Consider the following 17,503-nt stretch of genomic DNA (forward strand, 5'->3'; position numbering starts at 1 on the left):
ATCTAACTTTGTTCTGTATCTTCATTGTTAATAATGTCATGCATGTAAAGTTGCGTGTTATGAGCAGATAATAAATCAAAACCAAAATGTCACAGTCACCTGAGTAAAACTGAATTATTGGCCATTGCAAATATTCAGATGTACTCTAGCACTGATGAGTTATATCTAGTGCTTTCTTGGTGTGTACTTGAACGTGAACAGAGATGGCTAGGGATTGCATTTGTTGCTTATCGATACAGGGGAATTGGCCCCTAACCAAAAAAGTTGTTGAAAGATACAGTGGGCATAGTGGACAGACTTCAGGCACTGCTCTAGGTGATGATGGTGTTGAGGCATCAATACTTTGTGACCTTATAAACATTTACTACCAGGAAGAGAAAGTTGTTAGAAACTAGAGATGAACAGCAACAACATCTTAAATTCTGATAGGAAGGTATCTCGCAAAGCTAGGCTGGACACAATGTGCTCATTGTTATTGACATGACACATGTGAAAACAAATTGCCGGGGGATACTAGGTCTACTGATAAGGATTTCAACATCATTCACCCATAGACATCGCAGTGGCATAGCTACCAGAGCACCGTATGTGTCTACCCTTTAATAGGGAATGCTCACAGCCAAAAGGCTCAGTGTGGTGCACACAGGTGAAGCAAGCAGGCAACCATGCCACAGAGATGCATTCATGTTTCTTGCAGCCACCTGAAGAGTCTGAAAGAGGTCAAATTGTTGTGTTCCAATTGGCAGGGAGCAATGTCTCATAGTGCATTCGTCCAAGACACGCTAGACCTGCTCCAAGCCTCATGGTCTGGGTTGTGATAAGCTACAACTCTTGTTCACCATTGGTGTTCCTACAGGGGACACCAGCCAGCACTCAGTATGTACAAAGTGTTGTTAGAACGATTTTTTTGCCATTCTTGCAACAAGAAGGTGATGTTGTGTTCCAACAGGATAATGCTTGCCCACACACTGCCTGTGAAACTCAAGGTGCTCTGCAAAATGTGCAGCAATTTTCCTGGCCAGCATGATCTCTGGGCTTGTCTCCAATTTGACATGTATGGGATGTGATGTCCAATTTGACATGTGTGGGATGTGATGTGACTTGACTGACTCCTCAACCAACAACTCTTTACAGAACTACATGAAGAAGTTGACAAGACATGGCATAACATATCTCAGGATAGTATTTGGCATCTGTATGATTGAATGGATGCCAGAGACAGCACTTACATTTTTGCCTCTGGAAGCTACACCACCTAATAAAATGGGTGCTTCAGCATGGGTCAAAACATGGTACTTCAGAATTCCTTTATAATTGATCTGTAAATGTAATCATTTCATGTACTCCGTATGCACTGTTGCAATGATGAATCTTCAGCAAACTGGAAATCTGTAAAGGGGTGTATTAATTTTTTTCTGGCAATGTATTTATGCCCTTTTTTCTCCCCTTCTGTTGTGCAAAATTATTAACTACCTTATGAGAGTAAATATTTTGAAGCAAACTTTATCTTAGAAAAAAGCATAAAGCAGGAGTTTTCAGGCCTCTCAGGAGTTGGCATTCTTGATACACACCTGTTTAACTGTCATTAAATCCACTACTGATGAAATATTACAATAGCTGATGAATAATGACAAATCCAACTACATAAGGATAATGCATATTTTAATGCAAAAGTTAAAAAAAAGGAAAGGACAATTGTTCATTGGGAATTTCCAAAAAGAATAATGTATTTGCCTGTGACACATTTTTCTAGAACAAATGAACAGTAAAGTACACTTAGTAATAACCTAGTCAAACTAATAACAGACATGATCATATTTTTTTGAAACATTAATAAAATTGTATAGAATACTATGATTGATACAAGTAAAAATAAATACAAAGGTAAGGAAAAAGAGACTAATCATCTCAAAATTACAAATGGAAATTATGAGAATTTATTTAAGAATCATGGAGTATACAACACTCAATTAAGAGACAAATTCAGCTTGTTAGGTAATAAAGATTATACATAGATAACAAAGGTAGTCATGTAAATGACGAGAGATATTTCAGTCATGAAGAAAACAGAGGAAAAAAGGCACCTATGCCCAATGAGAGAAGCATTATATACACTGCTGGAAATGGAAAAAAGAACACATTGACACCGGTGTGTCAGACCCACCATACTTGCTCCGGACACTGCGAGAGGGCTGTACAAGCAATGATCACACGCACGGCACAGCGGACACACCAGGAACCGCGGTGTTGGCCGTCGAATGGCGCTAGCTGCGGAGCATTTGTGCACCACCGCCGTCAGTGTCAGCCAGTTTGCCGTGGCATACGGAGCTCCATCGCAGTCTTTAACACTGGTAGCATGCCGCGACAGCGTGGACGTGAACCGTATGTGCAGTTGGCGGACTTTGAGCGAGGGCGTATAGTGGGCATGCGGGAGGCCGGGTGGACGTACCGCCGAATTGCTCAACACGTGGCGCGTGAGGTCTCCACAGTACATCGATGTTGTCGCCAGTGGTCGGCGGAAGGTGCACGTGCCCGTCGACCTGGGACCGGACCGCAGCGACGCACGGATGCACGCCAAGACCGTAGGATCCTACGCAGTGCCGTAGGGGACCGCACCGCCACTTCCCAGCAAATTAGGGACACTGTTGCTCCTAGGGTATCGGCGAGGACCATTCGCAACCGTCTCCATGAAGCTGGGCTATGGTCCCGCACACCGTTAGGCCGTCTTCCTCTCACGCCCCAACATCGTGCAGCCCGCCTCCAGTGGTGTCGCGACAGGCGTGAATGGAGGGACGAATGGAGACGTGTCGTCTTCAGCGATGAGAGTCGCCTCTGCCTTGGTGCCAATGATGGTCGTATGCGTGTTTGGCGCCGTGCAGGTGAGCGCCACAATCAGGACTGCATACGACCGAGGCACACAGGGCCAACACCTGGCATCATGGTGGGAGCGATCTCCTACACTGGCCGTACACCACTGGTGATCGTCGAGGGGACACTGAATAGTGCATGGTACATCCAAACCGTCATCAAACCCATCGTTCTACCATTCCTAGACCGGCAAGGGAACTTGCTGTTCCAACAGGACAATGCACGTCCGCATGTATCCCGTGCCACCCAACGTGCTCTAGAAGGTGTAAGTCAACTACCCTGGCCAGCAAGATCTCCGGATCTGTCCCCCATTGAGCATGTTTGGGACTGGATGAAGCGTCGTCTCACGCGGTCTGCACGTCCAGCACGAACGCTGGTCCAACTGAGGAGCCAGGTGGAAATGACATGGCAAGCCGTTCCACAGGACTACATCCAGCATCTCTAAGATCGTCTCCATGGGAGAATAGCAGCCTGCATTGCTGCGAAAGGTGGATATACACTGTACTAGTGCCGACATTGTGCATGCTCTGTTGCCTGTGTCTATGTGCCTGTGGTTCTGTCAGTGTGATCATGTGATGTATCTGACCCCAGGCATGTGTCAATAAAGTTTCCCCTTCCTGGGACAATGAATTCATGGTGTTCTTATTTCAATTTCCAGGAGTGTAATTAGTAATTCAGTTTCAGAAAGAGAAACAAAATGTGCTGAAACAAAACACAGTATGTAAACTTAGACAGAAAACTCCTTCACAGCAGATTGAACATTACATTTCATCAGCTAACATGAAAAACAGCACACTAAATACTTTGGAGTAAAGGAGTCCACTCACTGAAAGGCAGAAGCCTTGAGTTGTCAACAGGCACACACAGTAAAGAAATAAAATTTGCCAGATTTTGGAATGAATCCTGTCTCAAGCTGGAGTACAAATACGCAAACAAACACACACACACACACACACACACACACACACACACACACACACACACACACACACACACCAGCACTTGTACATTATGCCGGCAATGTGCATCCAACCAGCACCATTTAGCACAAGCATGTACGCACGTGTGTGAGCATGTGTGTGTGTGTGTGTGTGTGTGTGTGTGTGTGTGTTTTCTTGTACTCTAGCTCGAGAAAAGATTCATCCTAAAATCTAGGAAAGTTTCTTTCCTATCTGTGTATACCTATCAACAACTCAACACTTCTGGTTTCATGAGTGATCTCCTTTACTCCTAAAGAATTTACATTCTACCAGAACTTACCTACTATAAAGCACGGTAACTAACAACAGAGAGGAAATTGTACAGATATTCTAAGAGTTCTTTAAATTTTGGTGTATTTCGAGCAATAAACTGTAAATACCAATAGTTAATAATGTAAATAATAACATTCTAGCAGAAACTGCATACATGTCATGAAAATACAGTTATGTTTTTTTGTGATGATTGCTCAATGAAGATAATAAAGCAAGTTTTTTTAGTAGTGAATTAGTTTTTGAACAATAAGACATAAACTTACTTAACATTACATTTTAGCCAATTAAGATTATTGTGATTGTTGTTATTAAATAATGAACTAATTTATTGCTGTTATCTGTTTCAACAGAACATTTGATGTTAGGTCAGTGACTCCTGAATCCAGAGCTCATGTTGAGCGTCTTATACAGGAACGTAAGGAATCTTTGGAACCAGCAAATGCAAAGAGAGCATCATCAGCAGCAGCACCATTAGCTGCTTGGGTCATTGCTGTAGTGAGGTATTCCAAGACTTTAGAAAAGGTGCGACCACTAGAGCGAGAACAAATTGCACTTCAAAGTGATTTGGAGGTAATGTTTTGTTCCATTCTTAAGTACAATTTCCCCTTTATGATAGTATAATCACTGTCAGTCTTCAGTTGGTTAGGTGTGACCTAAACCATTTTAGTACATTGCCCTGAAACCCATATTTTTGCCATTTAGAGAACAGCAGGCAGTGGTTCACTGTCAAAGGGCTTTGATAGTCGTTACTTCCTGTGGCTAGCAGGGAGTTATTTTCAGACAAGGCAATTTTGATAGCTGGTACTTTGAAACCTGTAGTGTTTTTTGAAATTGTCTTAAATTATTGTTCAAAATTTTGAATTTGGATTGTGAGAACCTTTTCAGATATTTTCATTCGGAAGAAGAGAGAATGGACGATAGTTTCCCATATTTTCTTTTTTGCATGTTTTTAACAGTAAATTAACTCCAACATTCTTCAGAATATGTAGAAAACAACATTCTTCAATTGAATGATTAACAATGTTGGATAGTGGCTGTGCAATTATTTCTACGTCTTCTTTTAACACTTTGTTTGGTATTTCATCATATCCTGCTGATGATTTCTTTTCTGGTTTTACTAAAAAGGTCCTTTTTCAAATCACTCAGTAGCAAAAAAATTCATCTTGTCAGCATAATTTTTACATTAGTGTCTGATTTATTTGCATTTATAATGCACTCATTAAAGAGTCCTGACATTTGAAAAAGATTTGCAATAAATTTTGTCCTCTATTGTGGTTTACAAAATATCATGGCTACTAGCTGCAGCACCTGCTTCATCTTTGAGCACTGAAAAAGTGCCTATGACTTGTTTACACTTCTCCAAATAAATATATTATTTTACAATTGTTTTATGTAATCTTTTACATAGGTTGCAGTGTTAGGAATTTTGTTGCATTTTAGTTTCCTGTGTAGAAATCTTTTTCTACACTAGATGATTTTATGCCTGCAGTAATCCACTTTACAGTACTTGCTGCTTTTCTCGGTATACAGTAAGAGGAAAATTTTTATTAAAATGTGCAGCAAGTTTCCAAAACAATTAGTAATATTTTCTGGACTAGAAATACCATGTTCTACAGTGCGCTGCACCGTATTTAATTTATGATGGAATAAGTTTATGTTTTCTGTGTTGAACTGCCATTTGGTGTAGGGTTTCTTTTAGAGGAAGGTTCTATTGCTTAACTCCATAAATAGGCCAAAAAGGTCAGAAAGTCCTAAATAAAAAAATCATAAAGTTGTGTAGAAACTGACTGTCCAAACCATGCAGCTGTATTATATCCTACTTAATAATCTAATAAAGAATGCGTGTATGTAGGTAATTACATTGTTTGTATGTATGGAAAATTGATGTTAAGGAAATGGTACAATTTTAGGGACTGTTGTTCTGATTCATGAAGTTTTGATTTTTAGCAATTATTGACCTACACACTTCTCAAAGAATCTTACAAATGCTTGTTATCACAAGATTTGTTGTATACTGCGGTGTGATCAAAAAGGAATGGTAATTTTGTTTTTATTAAAGGATTTGTATTTATTTTACAACATCAATTTTGTCTTCTTCAAAGTAATACCCCTCAGATATAATACACTTCTGCCAGCACTTTTTCAAATCTTGACAGCACTTCTTTAGCTCACTTTTCATTATGGTGTTCAACTCTTTCAGCAATTCTGTTTCTGTCTCATCAGTGGTTCTCTCCTGCCTTACAAATAGAAAGATGTTGCAAGGGACCATCCAAAAAAATTGCTTGGCATGAGCCATTAGCAAACTCTCTGAAGGTGATTCAATAATTTTTGAGAACAATTTCTTTACTTCTCCCACTGTTGTCAGTAACTGATGTGCCAGGCCATCCAGAGTGGTTGTCATCTTCAACCTCTTCTTGACTTTCTTTGAAATGTTTACACCACTCTTATCTTACTTGTAGTATTTTCACTAAAGCCCACAGTCAACATTTTGAATGTGGTGCTGCACTTTATTTCATTTTTCAAGAAAAATTTAATACAGTTTCTTTAATCCATCTTTTTTGAAAGGAAAAGTACACTGAGCTGTCTAAAACATGTACAATATTTTTGACTGTCAACAATAAATTAAGTAATCAAAACAGCTGAATATACAAATGTACATCAGGAACACGTATGCCAACAAAGTAATAATAATAATAATAAAATTCGAAAATAGGATTATAAAGCCTGCGAAATTAAAAAAATTCCATTACTTTTTGGCCACAGAGTGTGTGAGCAGCACCGGCAGCCCCGTTGAGTTTGATTATGATTTTCGTATCATCAGCAAAGAACACTATTTCTTTTTTATGAGTATAAGGCAAAAGGTCAGTTTTCAATAGAAAGAACAGGTGTGGTCTTAGGATTGAAGCCTATGGAACCACGATAGTAATTCATTCCTACACAAAAGAAGATTTCTCATGAGTGCTGCATGAGCTACAAGACATAACTGCTGATATTTCTGTGGTGGCATCAAAATTTATTGGGAGCATGAGGAAGAACCACACAGGTACAAGAGAGCTCTTACAGCTGAATGAAAATAGCACTCATCGTGTCCCCTGCCAGTGGCTGGAGAGAGGGCTTTCATGCCTGTGACATGGGCATTTACTGTGCTGCTGGGCTGCAAATATGATCAGATGCAGCCAGCGGTAATTGTAACTACCAAAAGATGTCAAAACTGTTCTTTGAAGAAGTAGTGTTGTCCTGTCACAAACCCAAGAAGTACACTTGCAACTTCAGCATTGTTTCCCTCCTTTTGTTTCTTATTGTGCTCCTTATCACACTACACATTCTTTTAAATTGTTCAGTTTTATTGTCAATATTAAGTTTTTCAAAAGGTGAGAGTGTACAACCAAAGAAAGTGAACTGGCTGACATTATAATGGATTTGTTATTAATAACCACCTAGCAGCAGACTTGAAATGTACCACAAAATTACCATGGATTCTGTTTTATTCAGTGAAATTTCAGAATTGTACTGTTACTTTAATTTTTTCAATTCCAGAAGTGCTCACTACAGCTTCAGAATTGGAGTATATCACCTGATTATTGTCAAGCAAGAGTCTCAATAGAAGGCTATTGCTATTTTCCCACTGATGAAACCTGACTGTAGAAGTAATGTTTTTGATTCTTCCCTTCTATCTAGGGCTGAACCAAGAGTGTGGTGAGATAGGCACCTGCTAAGGAGTGCAAAAACTGATGGGGTGTGGGAGGTCAGAAGATTGAAGTATTAAATGGGATAGGTATTTGAGCTCTTCTCCGACTTGTGATCCTAACTTCTGCCTTCAAGGAGAAGCCTTTTCCTTGGTCGACTACTATAAGCGCATCCTGTTTCCACAGTGTCATTTCATTGAAACATGATCATAAAGAAATATTTATTATTGAACAGATGTTTGTTGCTGACATGATGTATGTGACAAAATGCATTTAGTTCACACAGCTGCCACTTACACAGCTCACTCAAAACCAAAAGTGGACTCCATGCTGCTACTTCGCTGTGGCATTACAAGATCTCAAAGGTCGGTGAACGGGTGCTGAAACAAATATGCTGTTTGGCTGAAGAGTTCTGATTTTTCTCAACTTTTGCTGACTAAAGAGTTGCATGAAATGTGACAGTGGAGGAAACAAGCACAACAGGTGGAAGAGAAACAGTCGGTCTATGCACTACAGTGCACAGTACCAATGTGTTCCAAAATGCTGCAGGACGAACATGCGACTTTTCAGACTCATGTCTTGGGTTCTATTGGTCACAGAGATGAGGGGTCAAGTGTTTTTGATAGCACTTAGCCTAGTGACCATTTGCATATCTATTGGTAGAATGGGCGTACTGTAACTGTTCTACAGTACAGGGTTAAAATTTTAAAAATTACACGCTTCTTCCAGCCAAGGAAAAATGAGAAAACTGGTTGTTTCTTTTGCATTATGTGTGGTGTAGGCCGGGCCTTAGTCGTCTTGTGAAAGCACCATTTGTTCATAGGCAATTCCTAAGAAACCCCCAAGAACCAAAGATTTTTGGGTACCAAAATTATCAGTTGTGGGGCAGATCATTTCTATAATTTCTGTTTATGGTAAATCATTGGTATTTTTACCATATATTCTTTAAGACGATGTTCTTGGCGAACTTTGAAACTTTTTTTTAATATCATTATTCGTTACCGAGATCTGAAGGTTTGATGTTACCATACTTATGGACATAAAACATGCATGTAATATCTGGTCTGAGGCATAAATATAATTTTAACTGAAGTAGTGAACACATGACAAGGTTCTGGGGTCATCACATGCATTCTGAGGGCACCAAAGTATGTGTTGTATTGCCATTTTTTTCACCTTTAAAACATTATGACTCGCTTTCTCTGCATAATGGGCACATAACCCTTATAAAGGCTATCTTGACCTTGATATTATTTGTTGGAGCCACCTGGTGGTGTAAGCACATTACAAAAAATTATTTTGTCATATGAAATTCCTTGTACCACATTTCTTGATTTGCTGTAGGTATAGCCTAAAAAGTTGTGCATTTTTATATAAAGCAGTATAAAGTGAACTTGCATTGGATGACAGACGATTTTGCGTGAGCCTAATATTATGCATATTTTTTTGCTATGTGTCAAGGTATGTAACTGTGTTGAAGTATATAAATAAAACTTTACTGGCATACAGAATTTGTTTTATATAAGCAGTAACCCCTGCAGTAACTGGGGAAAGAAGAGAACTAGCTGGTAAATGCTCCAGTCAGAGCACAGAGAAGGTGAGTATGCTCCTCTTTAAAAGACTCTGACAGAAAAGTGGGGGAACCTACTGCCTCAATCCTTATTCCATCTTGAAACTTCCTGGCAGATTAAAACTGTGTGCCGGACCAAGACTCGAACTCTGGACCTTTGCCTTTCGCGGGCAAGTGCTCTACCAACTGAGCTACCCAAGCACGACTCACGCCCCGTCCTCACAGCTTTACTTCTGCCAGTACATCGTCTCCTTCACAGCTTTACTTCTGCCAGTACCTCATCTCCTACCTTTGGAAGGTAGGAGACGATGTACTGGCAGAAGTAAAGCTGTGAGGACGGGGCGTGAGTCGTGCTTGGGTAGTTCGGTTGGTAGAGCAGTTGGTAGAGCACTTGCCCGCGAAAGGCAAAGGTCCCGAGTTCGAGTCTCGGTCCGGCACACAGTTTTAATATGCCAGGAAGTTTCATATCAGCGCACACTCCGCTGCAGAGTGAAAATCTCATTCTTATTCCATCTTTCACGCCAAAAATTTTGGTGTGTGAACATATTCACTCTTTTTTGTGCTGGAAGAGAGTAGTAGAGAGACAGTGATGGTGGAAGAGACAGGTGACAGTGTCAGTGGGAAAGAGAAAGTGGCAGTGAAAGGGAATGAGAGATGGATGAATAAAACAGTAGTGGGAGCCAAAGAGAGGGGAGATAGTGATAGTCTTTGAGAGATGGTGACAGTAAAAGAGAAAGAGAGATGGATAGAGATAGTAGCAGTGGGAACAAAAGAGAGAGGAGACAGTGGAAATGGAAAACAGAGATGAGTGGGGACCATACACAGGCTGGAGGTATCTGGAACTCCTCCCCCCCCCCCCCCCCCCCCCCGCCCCTCTCCCCAGCACCTCCCCTCCCAGATTGGCAAACTTTAACACAAAAAAATTTGCCCACATTCTCCCATCCCCTATGCACACATGTTAAGAGGTCAAAACCCTGAGTAAACTATCTCCAAGGATATGTGTGGAGAGAGACAGTGGTGGTTGAAGAAAACAATGGCAGACCATAAGTGGAAAAGAAAGAGACAGCGGCAATGGGAGAGTAAAAGAATGAGACAAAAACAATGACAGTAGGACAGAGAGACAGTGGAAGTGGCAGAGAAGGTAAAGAAGAGTGAGAGAAAGGTATGAAGACAATGACGGTGTGAGAGACAGACAGGAGAAAGTGACAGTGGAAGAAAATGGAGACGGTGGGAGGAAGAGAAATATAGACGGTGACAGTGAGAGGGAGATACTAGGTATAAAGACTTCACTACAAAGAGAGGTAAGAGAAAAGGAATTTAGAATGTTCTGTGTTAAAAGAACATGAATATGTTTGAAAGATAAATTTTTTTGGGAGGATGGTGAATGAGGATTGAGGGAGCTGGTTCCCCACATTTCTGTCAAGAGTTGTTTACAGAGTAGTGTATTCTCCATTTTTAAGCTGGTTTCTATGACATTTACTTGCCCCATTTTGTAACTCCCAAGCTTCGATTGGTACAGTCTGCTGAATTCGAGAATAAGCCTTCTGTGGCTGACTAAGAATATTACAGGAGTTGTTGGTTATGCCTGTGAAAACAAACATAAGCTCTGCCATTGGCCATTGGCTGCATTGCTGAAGCATCTGGTCGTGTAAAACTGCTGGAATTAGGCCTTACTTATTTATAATATATTTTTGTTATTCTGGTGCAAATGAAACTTTGATATATGTCAAAACATTGAAATTCATAAGGTCTTTTGTTAACCACTGTGCTAGACTTATGGGCATGTTGTTAATATGCACATATCCAAAGGTCGAAAAAACCATAGAAAGGTAAATCTGTGTGTGTGTGTGTGTGTGTGTGTGTGTGTGTGTGTGTGTGTGTGTGTGTGTGTCTGTGTGTGTGTATGTTTGGGGGGGGGGAGGGGGGCAGGATCGCCTTAGTAGGGATCTGTTTCTACCCATGATGTTCTATAGCTTTTTCCGTAGTAAACTGTCAAAGACTTTGATGTAGACTATAAGTATGCAGTAGGTGCTGTGCTTTCACCCTGTTCTTTTATCAGTTACCTGTTTCATGATGATAACATTAGTAGCATAGAATCTAACCTAACAAAAACTGCTCTGTTCTTCTAGAAAGTCCCATGATTGTATGGAGTTGAGATTTCACTATTCTGATATAATGCTTGTATCCAGAGTCTGATAAACTGATTCCTCTGTGGTTATCAACTGCAACAGTTTCCTTCCATTGATTTCCCAGATGTATATCAAAATAGTCCCATGGTAAGGTTGTCTGCTACTGGAGCTTATCTATTTTGACTTTCATTTAGCTCAGTCTGTAATTCTTCTCAATCAATACCCCTGGTTTCATGTGCCAGAACTTCTCATCCTGGTCAAATGTATCACCTTCTGTCTGCCAAAATGTTCTGCATGCTACATGTAATCAGATGGTTTGTTGAAAGTAATGTGCGCATTGACATCTTCTTCCTTGTGGAGATGTTTCATTATTTTTTATTGTGAAATCTCTCTCTCATGTATCTTGTTGTATTTGATGTTTGACGTCTATGTGTCCCACAACTCATTGTTACAGTCTTTTCAGTCCTTTTGCTTGTAATTGGTATTCCTTCCAAATTCTCTTGTCTTTGTACTGACCTCCAATTTGCATAAATATGTCATTTGTTTCCTGTCTACCTTGCAAGACCACTCTGCCTCAGTGTTGTAAATTACTTTACTATGTTGTAAGTAGTCAAAATATCCACGGGTGTGCTGCCGGTCTATAGTGTCCAACGGGCACAATATTTCGGCGATCATACATGTCGCCATCATCAGGTGAACTGACGGACTGAGCTCCTGTGAACGTGCCGGCACGGAGATCCGTACGCGTACGGATCTCCGTGCCGGCACGTTCACAGGAGCTCAGTCCGTCAGTTCACCTGATGATGGCGACATGTATGATCGCCGAAATATTGTGCCCGTTGGACACTATAGACCGGCAGCACACCCGTGGATATTTTGACTATCAAATACGCCGGGAGAAACTCAAGAATCACATGTTGTAAGTAGTTTCTCATCCTGTTGACATAAAGGTTTGTGGTAGGATAAGATACTATAATACTTGCTATCCATCTTTTCTCAGTAATTTCTCTGGTACTGCTACTTTTTTCTTGTAGCACTTAGTTTTCAGTGATATATCTGCTTTCTCCAAATACCGGTCACATTCTGTATCATAGACTTACATTTTGAAATAATTTTCTTAATTTTTCAGTTGACATGGTGTATTCACTGATAGATTTGAGATCTCTGGCTTTCCAAGCATTGTTGTTGTTGTTGTTGTTGTGGTCTTCAGTCCTGAGACTAGTTTGATGCAGCTCTCCATGCTACTCTATCCTGTGCAAGCTTCTTCATCTCCCAGTACTTACTGCAACCTATATCCTTCTGAATCTGCTTGTTGTATTCATCTCTTGGTCTCCCTCTAAGATTTTTACCCTCCAAGCTGCCCTCCAATGCTAAATTTTGATACCTTGATGCCTCAGAACATGTCCTACCAACTGGTCCCTTCTTCTTGTCAAGTTGTGCCACAAACTCCTCTTCTCCCCAATTCTATTCAATACCTCCTAATTAGTTATGTGGTCTACCCATCTAATCTTCAGCATTCTTCTGTAGCACCACATTTCAAAAGCTTCTATTCTCTTCTTGTCTAAACTATTTATCGTCCACGTTTCACTTCCATACATGGCTACACTCCATACAAATACTTTCAGAAACGACTTCCTGACACTTAAATTTATACTCGATGTTAACAAATTTCTCTTCTTCAGAAACGCTTTCCTTGCCATTGCCAGTCTACATTTCATATCCTCTCTACTTCGACCATCATCAGTTATTTTGCTCCCCAAATAGCAAAACTCCTTTACTACTTTAAGTGTCTCATTTCCTAATCTAATCCCTCAGCATGTAACCTCCCCCTCACTTATCGACCTTAATGACAGTGAAAAATTAAACCGCGTGTACCTAATGGAAATTTGGGAAAAGCAATTGTCACCGAAGTTAATCTGTCGGTAAAGAGGGAGGAAACGGTTACATCTAAATGAAAGGAAAAATGCAAATGAAACTGGTGGATATTAATTTTGAAAAGGGGTAAAGTTAATAAAGAAAGTAAATGCGTGGCCATTACGTTAACAATTAACTAGCTGTAATTAGATATTAGAGATTTGGGGGAAATTACGGTCGCCAGTCCTATGGACAGTTACTGTAGTAACTGAAAAAGAAATTGCACTAGAAGTGTGGCAACTGAAGGTTGACACGTGAATTGTGAAAACTGAAAGATTGTCAGAAGTAATAAATTTCGCTACACTCTGACTTAATTTAGCAAAAGAATTAATAAAACCGGAAAGTGAAAGTTAATTTAGTGACTGAAATTAATAGTAGCTTTGTTTCTGAAGCACATCGTAATTCAGTAAAATACGATTAGTCTTGGGCTACCTCAATAATCATTTCAAAAGCTACTTGAATCTACGCAATTTAGAAATAAGAGATTTAGCTTTGAACTTGAATTAAATGATTCTGAACAATTAATAATAGTAAAATTTATTACTTACCAAGCTGAGCTGCAGTCACAGGTAAGCTAAAATACGATAACAAAACTCGCACTCTTAATTTATGCTTGTGTAATCTAAATATTGTAGCCAACTACGAATACTTTAACTGAACTTTGAAATTAAAGCAGTGAAATGGAATATTACTTTAATGCTGGCATTTGAATTTCAACGACACTCGGGTTCATTCCGGAAAAGGAAGGGACCCTGCTTGGTAATGCAATTGGGACAATGAGCGAGAAATGTTCATGCTAATTTGCTGTAATTATAGTTATGCAAATGGAACAGTTTGAAAAGCTGAGGTCTGCCATACAGTTCTAAAACTTTATGTGCTTCCAGTCTTCCTTGTCGGTTGATTGAAGGTTTCAAGCCGTCGATCGAGTAGGTGGCGACAGTCACTCATTGTCGGCCGTCGCTGTTGCAGAAGCTGGATGTTGGCGTCCCTTCTTCTCGACACGGTCACCAGGTGAAACGGGCTCTAGATGTGCGCCAGCTAATGCTTCCCGTCCGCGACACCGTGTCAGAAACTATCATAGAAATTCAAGCGCAATTACATGCTGCCAAACCCCGAAAGCGTGGCAACTCGCAGGAGCATCACACAACACACCTGCTCCACTGCACTACTCCCGCCAGACTCCCCCTGCTCTGCCCGCACTCCACGCGGCCGAGTTCACACTACCAAAGATCCTAAACACTTTTGTTCTCCACACGACCTATCGATGTATTCGTTCGACAGCATACTTTTCCCTAGGCAAGACCCAGCGTAAAATACAAATAATATTTACAAAACAAACCAATTATACGTCGACATAGATGCATAAATATATATATACAAATAGTAAAACAATTACAATATATAAAGAGACAGAATTGTCATATCTTCAGGTGACAAAATAAGGAAAAGAATTTATAGTACAATAGATGGAAATAGGAGGATATGCATTTCCGGCGTTACAAACATCACCCGATTTAATTCGACTACATTCCATTATCCTCGTTTTGTTTTTGTTGATGTTCATCTTATACCCTCCTTTCAAGACACTATCCATTCCGTTCAACTGCTCTTCCAAGTCCTTTGCTGTCTCTAATAGAATTACAACGTCATCGGTGAACCTCAAAGTTTTTATTTCTTCTCCATGGATTTTAATACCTACTTCGAATTTTTCTTTCGTTTCCTTTACTGCTTGCTCAATATACAGATTGAATAACGTCGGGGAGAGGCTACAACCCTGTCTCACTCCCTTCCCAACCACTGCTTCCCTTTCATGCCCCTTGACTCTTATAACTGCCATCTGGTTTCTGTACAAATTGTAAATAGCCTTTCGCTCCCTGTATTTTACCCCTGCCACCTTCAGAATTTGAAACAGAGTATTCCAGTTAACATTGTCAAAAGCTTCCTCTAAGTCTACAAATACTAGAAACATAGGTTTGCCTTTCCTTAATCTTTCTTCTAAGTTAAGTCGTAGGGTCAGTATTGACTCACGTGTTCCAACATTTCTACAGAATCCAAACTGATCTTCCCCCAGGTCGGCTTCTGCCAGTTTTTCCATTTGTCTGTAAAGAATTCACGTTAGTATTTTGCAGCTGTGACTTATTAAACTGATAGTTCTTTGGGATTGGAATTATTACATTCTTCTTGAAGTCTGAGGGTATTTCGCCTGTTTCATACATATTGCTTACCAGATGGTAGACTTTTGTCAGGACTGGCTCTCCCAAGGCCATCAGTAGTTCTAATGGAATGTTGTGTACTCCCGGGGCCTTGTTTAGACTCAGGTCTTCCAGTGCTCTGTCAAACTCTTCACGCTATATGATATCTCCTATTTCATCTTCGTCTACATCTTCTTCCATTTCCATAATATTGTCCTCAAGTACATTGCCCCTGTATAGACCCTCTATATACTCCTTCCACCTTTCTGCTTTCCCTTCTTTGCTTAGAACTGGGTTTCCATCTGAGCTCTTGATATTCATACAAGTGGTTCTCTTTTCTCCAAAGGTCTCTTTAATTTTCCTGTAGGCAGTATCTATCTTACCCCTAGTGAGATAAGTCTCTACATCCTTACGTTTGTCCTCTAGCCATCCCTGCTTAGCCATTTTGCACTTCCTGTCGATCTCATTTTTGAGAGGTTTGTATTCCTTTTTGCCTGCTTCAGTTACTGCATTTTTGTATTTTCTCCTTTCATCAATTAAATTCAATATTTCTTCTATTACCCAGGGATTTCTACTAGCCCTCGTCTTTTTACCTACTTGATCCTCCGCTGCCTTCACTACTTCATCCCTCAAAGCTACCCATTCTTCCTCTCCTGTATTTCTCTCCCCCATTCCTGTCAATTGTTCCCGTATGCTCTCCCTTAAACTCTGTACAACCTCTGGTTTAGTCAGTTTATACAGGTCCCATCTCCTCAAATTCCCACCTTTTTGCAGTTTCTTGAGTTTTAATCTACAGTTCATAACCAATAGATTGTGGTCAGAGTCTACATCTGCCCCTGGAAATGTCTTACAATTTAAAACCTGGTTTCTAAATCTCTGTCTTACCATTATATAATCTATCTGATATCTTTTAGTATCTCCAGGATTCTTCCATGTTTACAACCTCCTTTTATGACTCTTGAACCAAGTGTTAGCTATGATTAAGTTATGCTCTGTGCAAAATTCTACCAGACGGCTTCCTCTTTCATTTCTTACCCCAAATCCGTATTCATCTACTATGTTTCCTTTTCTCCCTTTTCGTACTCTCGAATTCCAGTCTCCCCTGACTATTAAATTTTCGTCTCCCTTCACTACCTGAATAATTTCTGTTATCTCATCATAGAATGCCAGTAAATCATATACACATGTGAAAGCAAGTGGTAGACATGAAACGACATCCAGAATCCTACCAAATGCTTTCTCAGAAAATTATTTTGAATGATTAATTCAGGACTCTGCTCAAAGCAGACCTCATAGCAACAAATATCGTGAGCAAATAGAGAACATCATGATGGATACAGGGATTAATGACCATAATGTCATTGTTGCAAGACTGAATAACATAACATGCAAACCCACAAGAACTAAACACAAAATATATGTATTTAAAAAAGCAGATGAAACTTGACTTGATGCCTTCCTAAGAGACAGTCTCCACTTGTTCCAGTCCGACTATGTAAGCAGAGACCAGATTTGGTTTAAATTCAAAGAAATAGTTTCAACAGAAATTGAAAGAGATGTACCAAATAAATTTGTAAGAGATGGTACTTATTTCCCATTGTACACTAAACAGGTCAGAACACTATTTTAGAAGCAATGAAAAAATTATGCCAAATTTAAAAGAATGCGACAGCTCCAGTATTGATGAAGATTCACAGAAACTCAAAATTCAGCAGTCTTCAGTGCAATATGCTTTTAATAGTTTCCGCAACAAATCTCAAAATCTGGCAGAAAACCCAAAGAGGTCTGGTCGTGTCAAATGCAAGATGCAACCAATACCTTCACTGTGCAGTGACAATGGCAATATTATTGATGACAGTACCACTAAAGCATTGTTACTAAAGACAGTTTA

The 17,503-nt window shown here is 39.9% G+C and overlaps 1 protein-coding gene across 1 annotated transcript in view; it reads left to right on the top strand.

The window, feature by feature from the left end:
- The window catches only part of LOC124594191 (cytoplasmic dynein 2 heavy chain 1), a 786,854-nt gene that overhangs the window by 557,490 nt on the left and 211,861 nt on the right, over positions 1–17,503 (top strand). The window contains exon 52 of the mRNA XM_047132551.1: positions 4,472–4,691. Within this exon, the coding sequence (XP_046988507.1) occupies positions 4,472–4,691 (220 nt within the window). The remainder of the gene's footprint in view (positions 1–4,471; positions 4,692–17,503) is intronic.

Source organism: Schistocerca americana, chromosome 2 (assembly GCF_021461395.2).
Source record: "Schistocerca americana isolate TAMUIC-IGC-003095 chromosome 2, iqSchAmer2.1, whole genome shotgun sequence".
In the NCBI taxonomy this organism is placed as follows: Eukaryota; Metazoa; Arthropoda; class Insecta; order Orthoptera; family Acrididae; genus Schistocerca; species Schistocerca americana.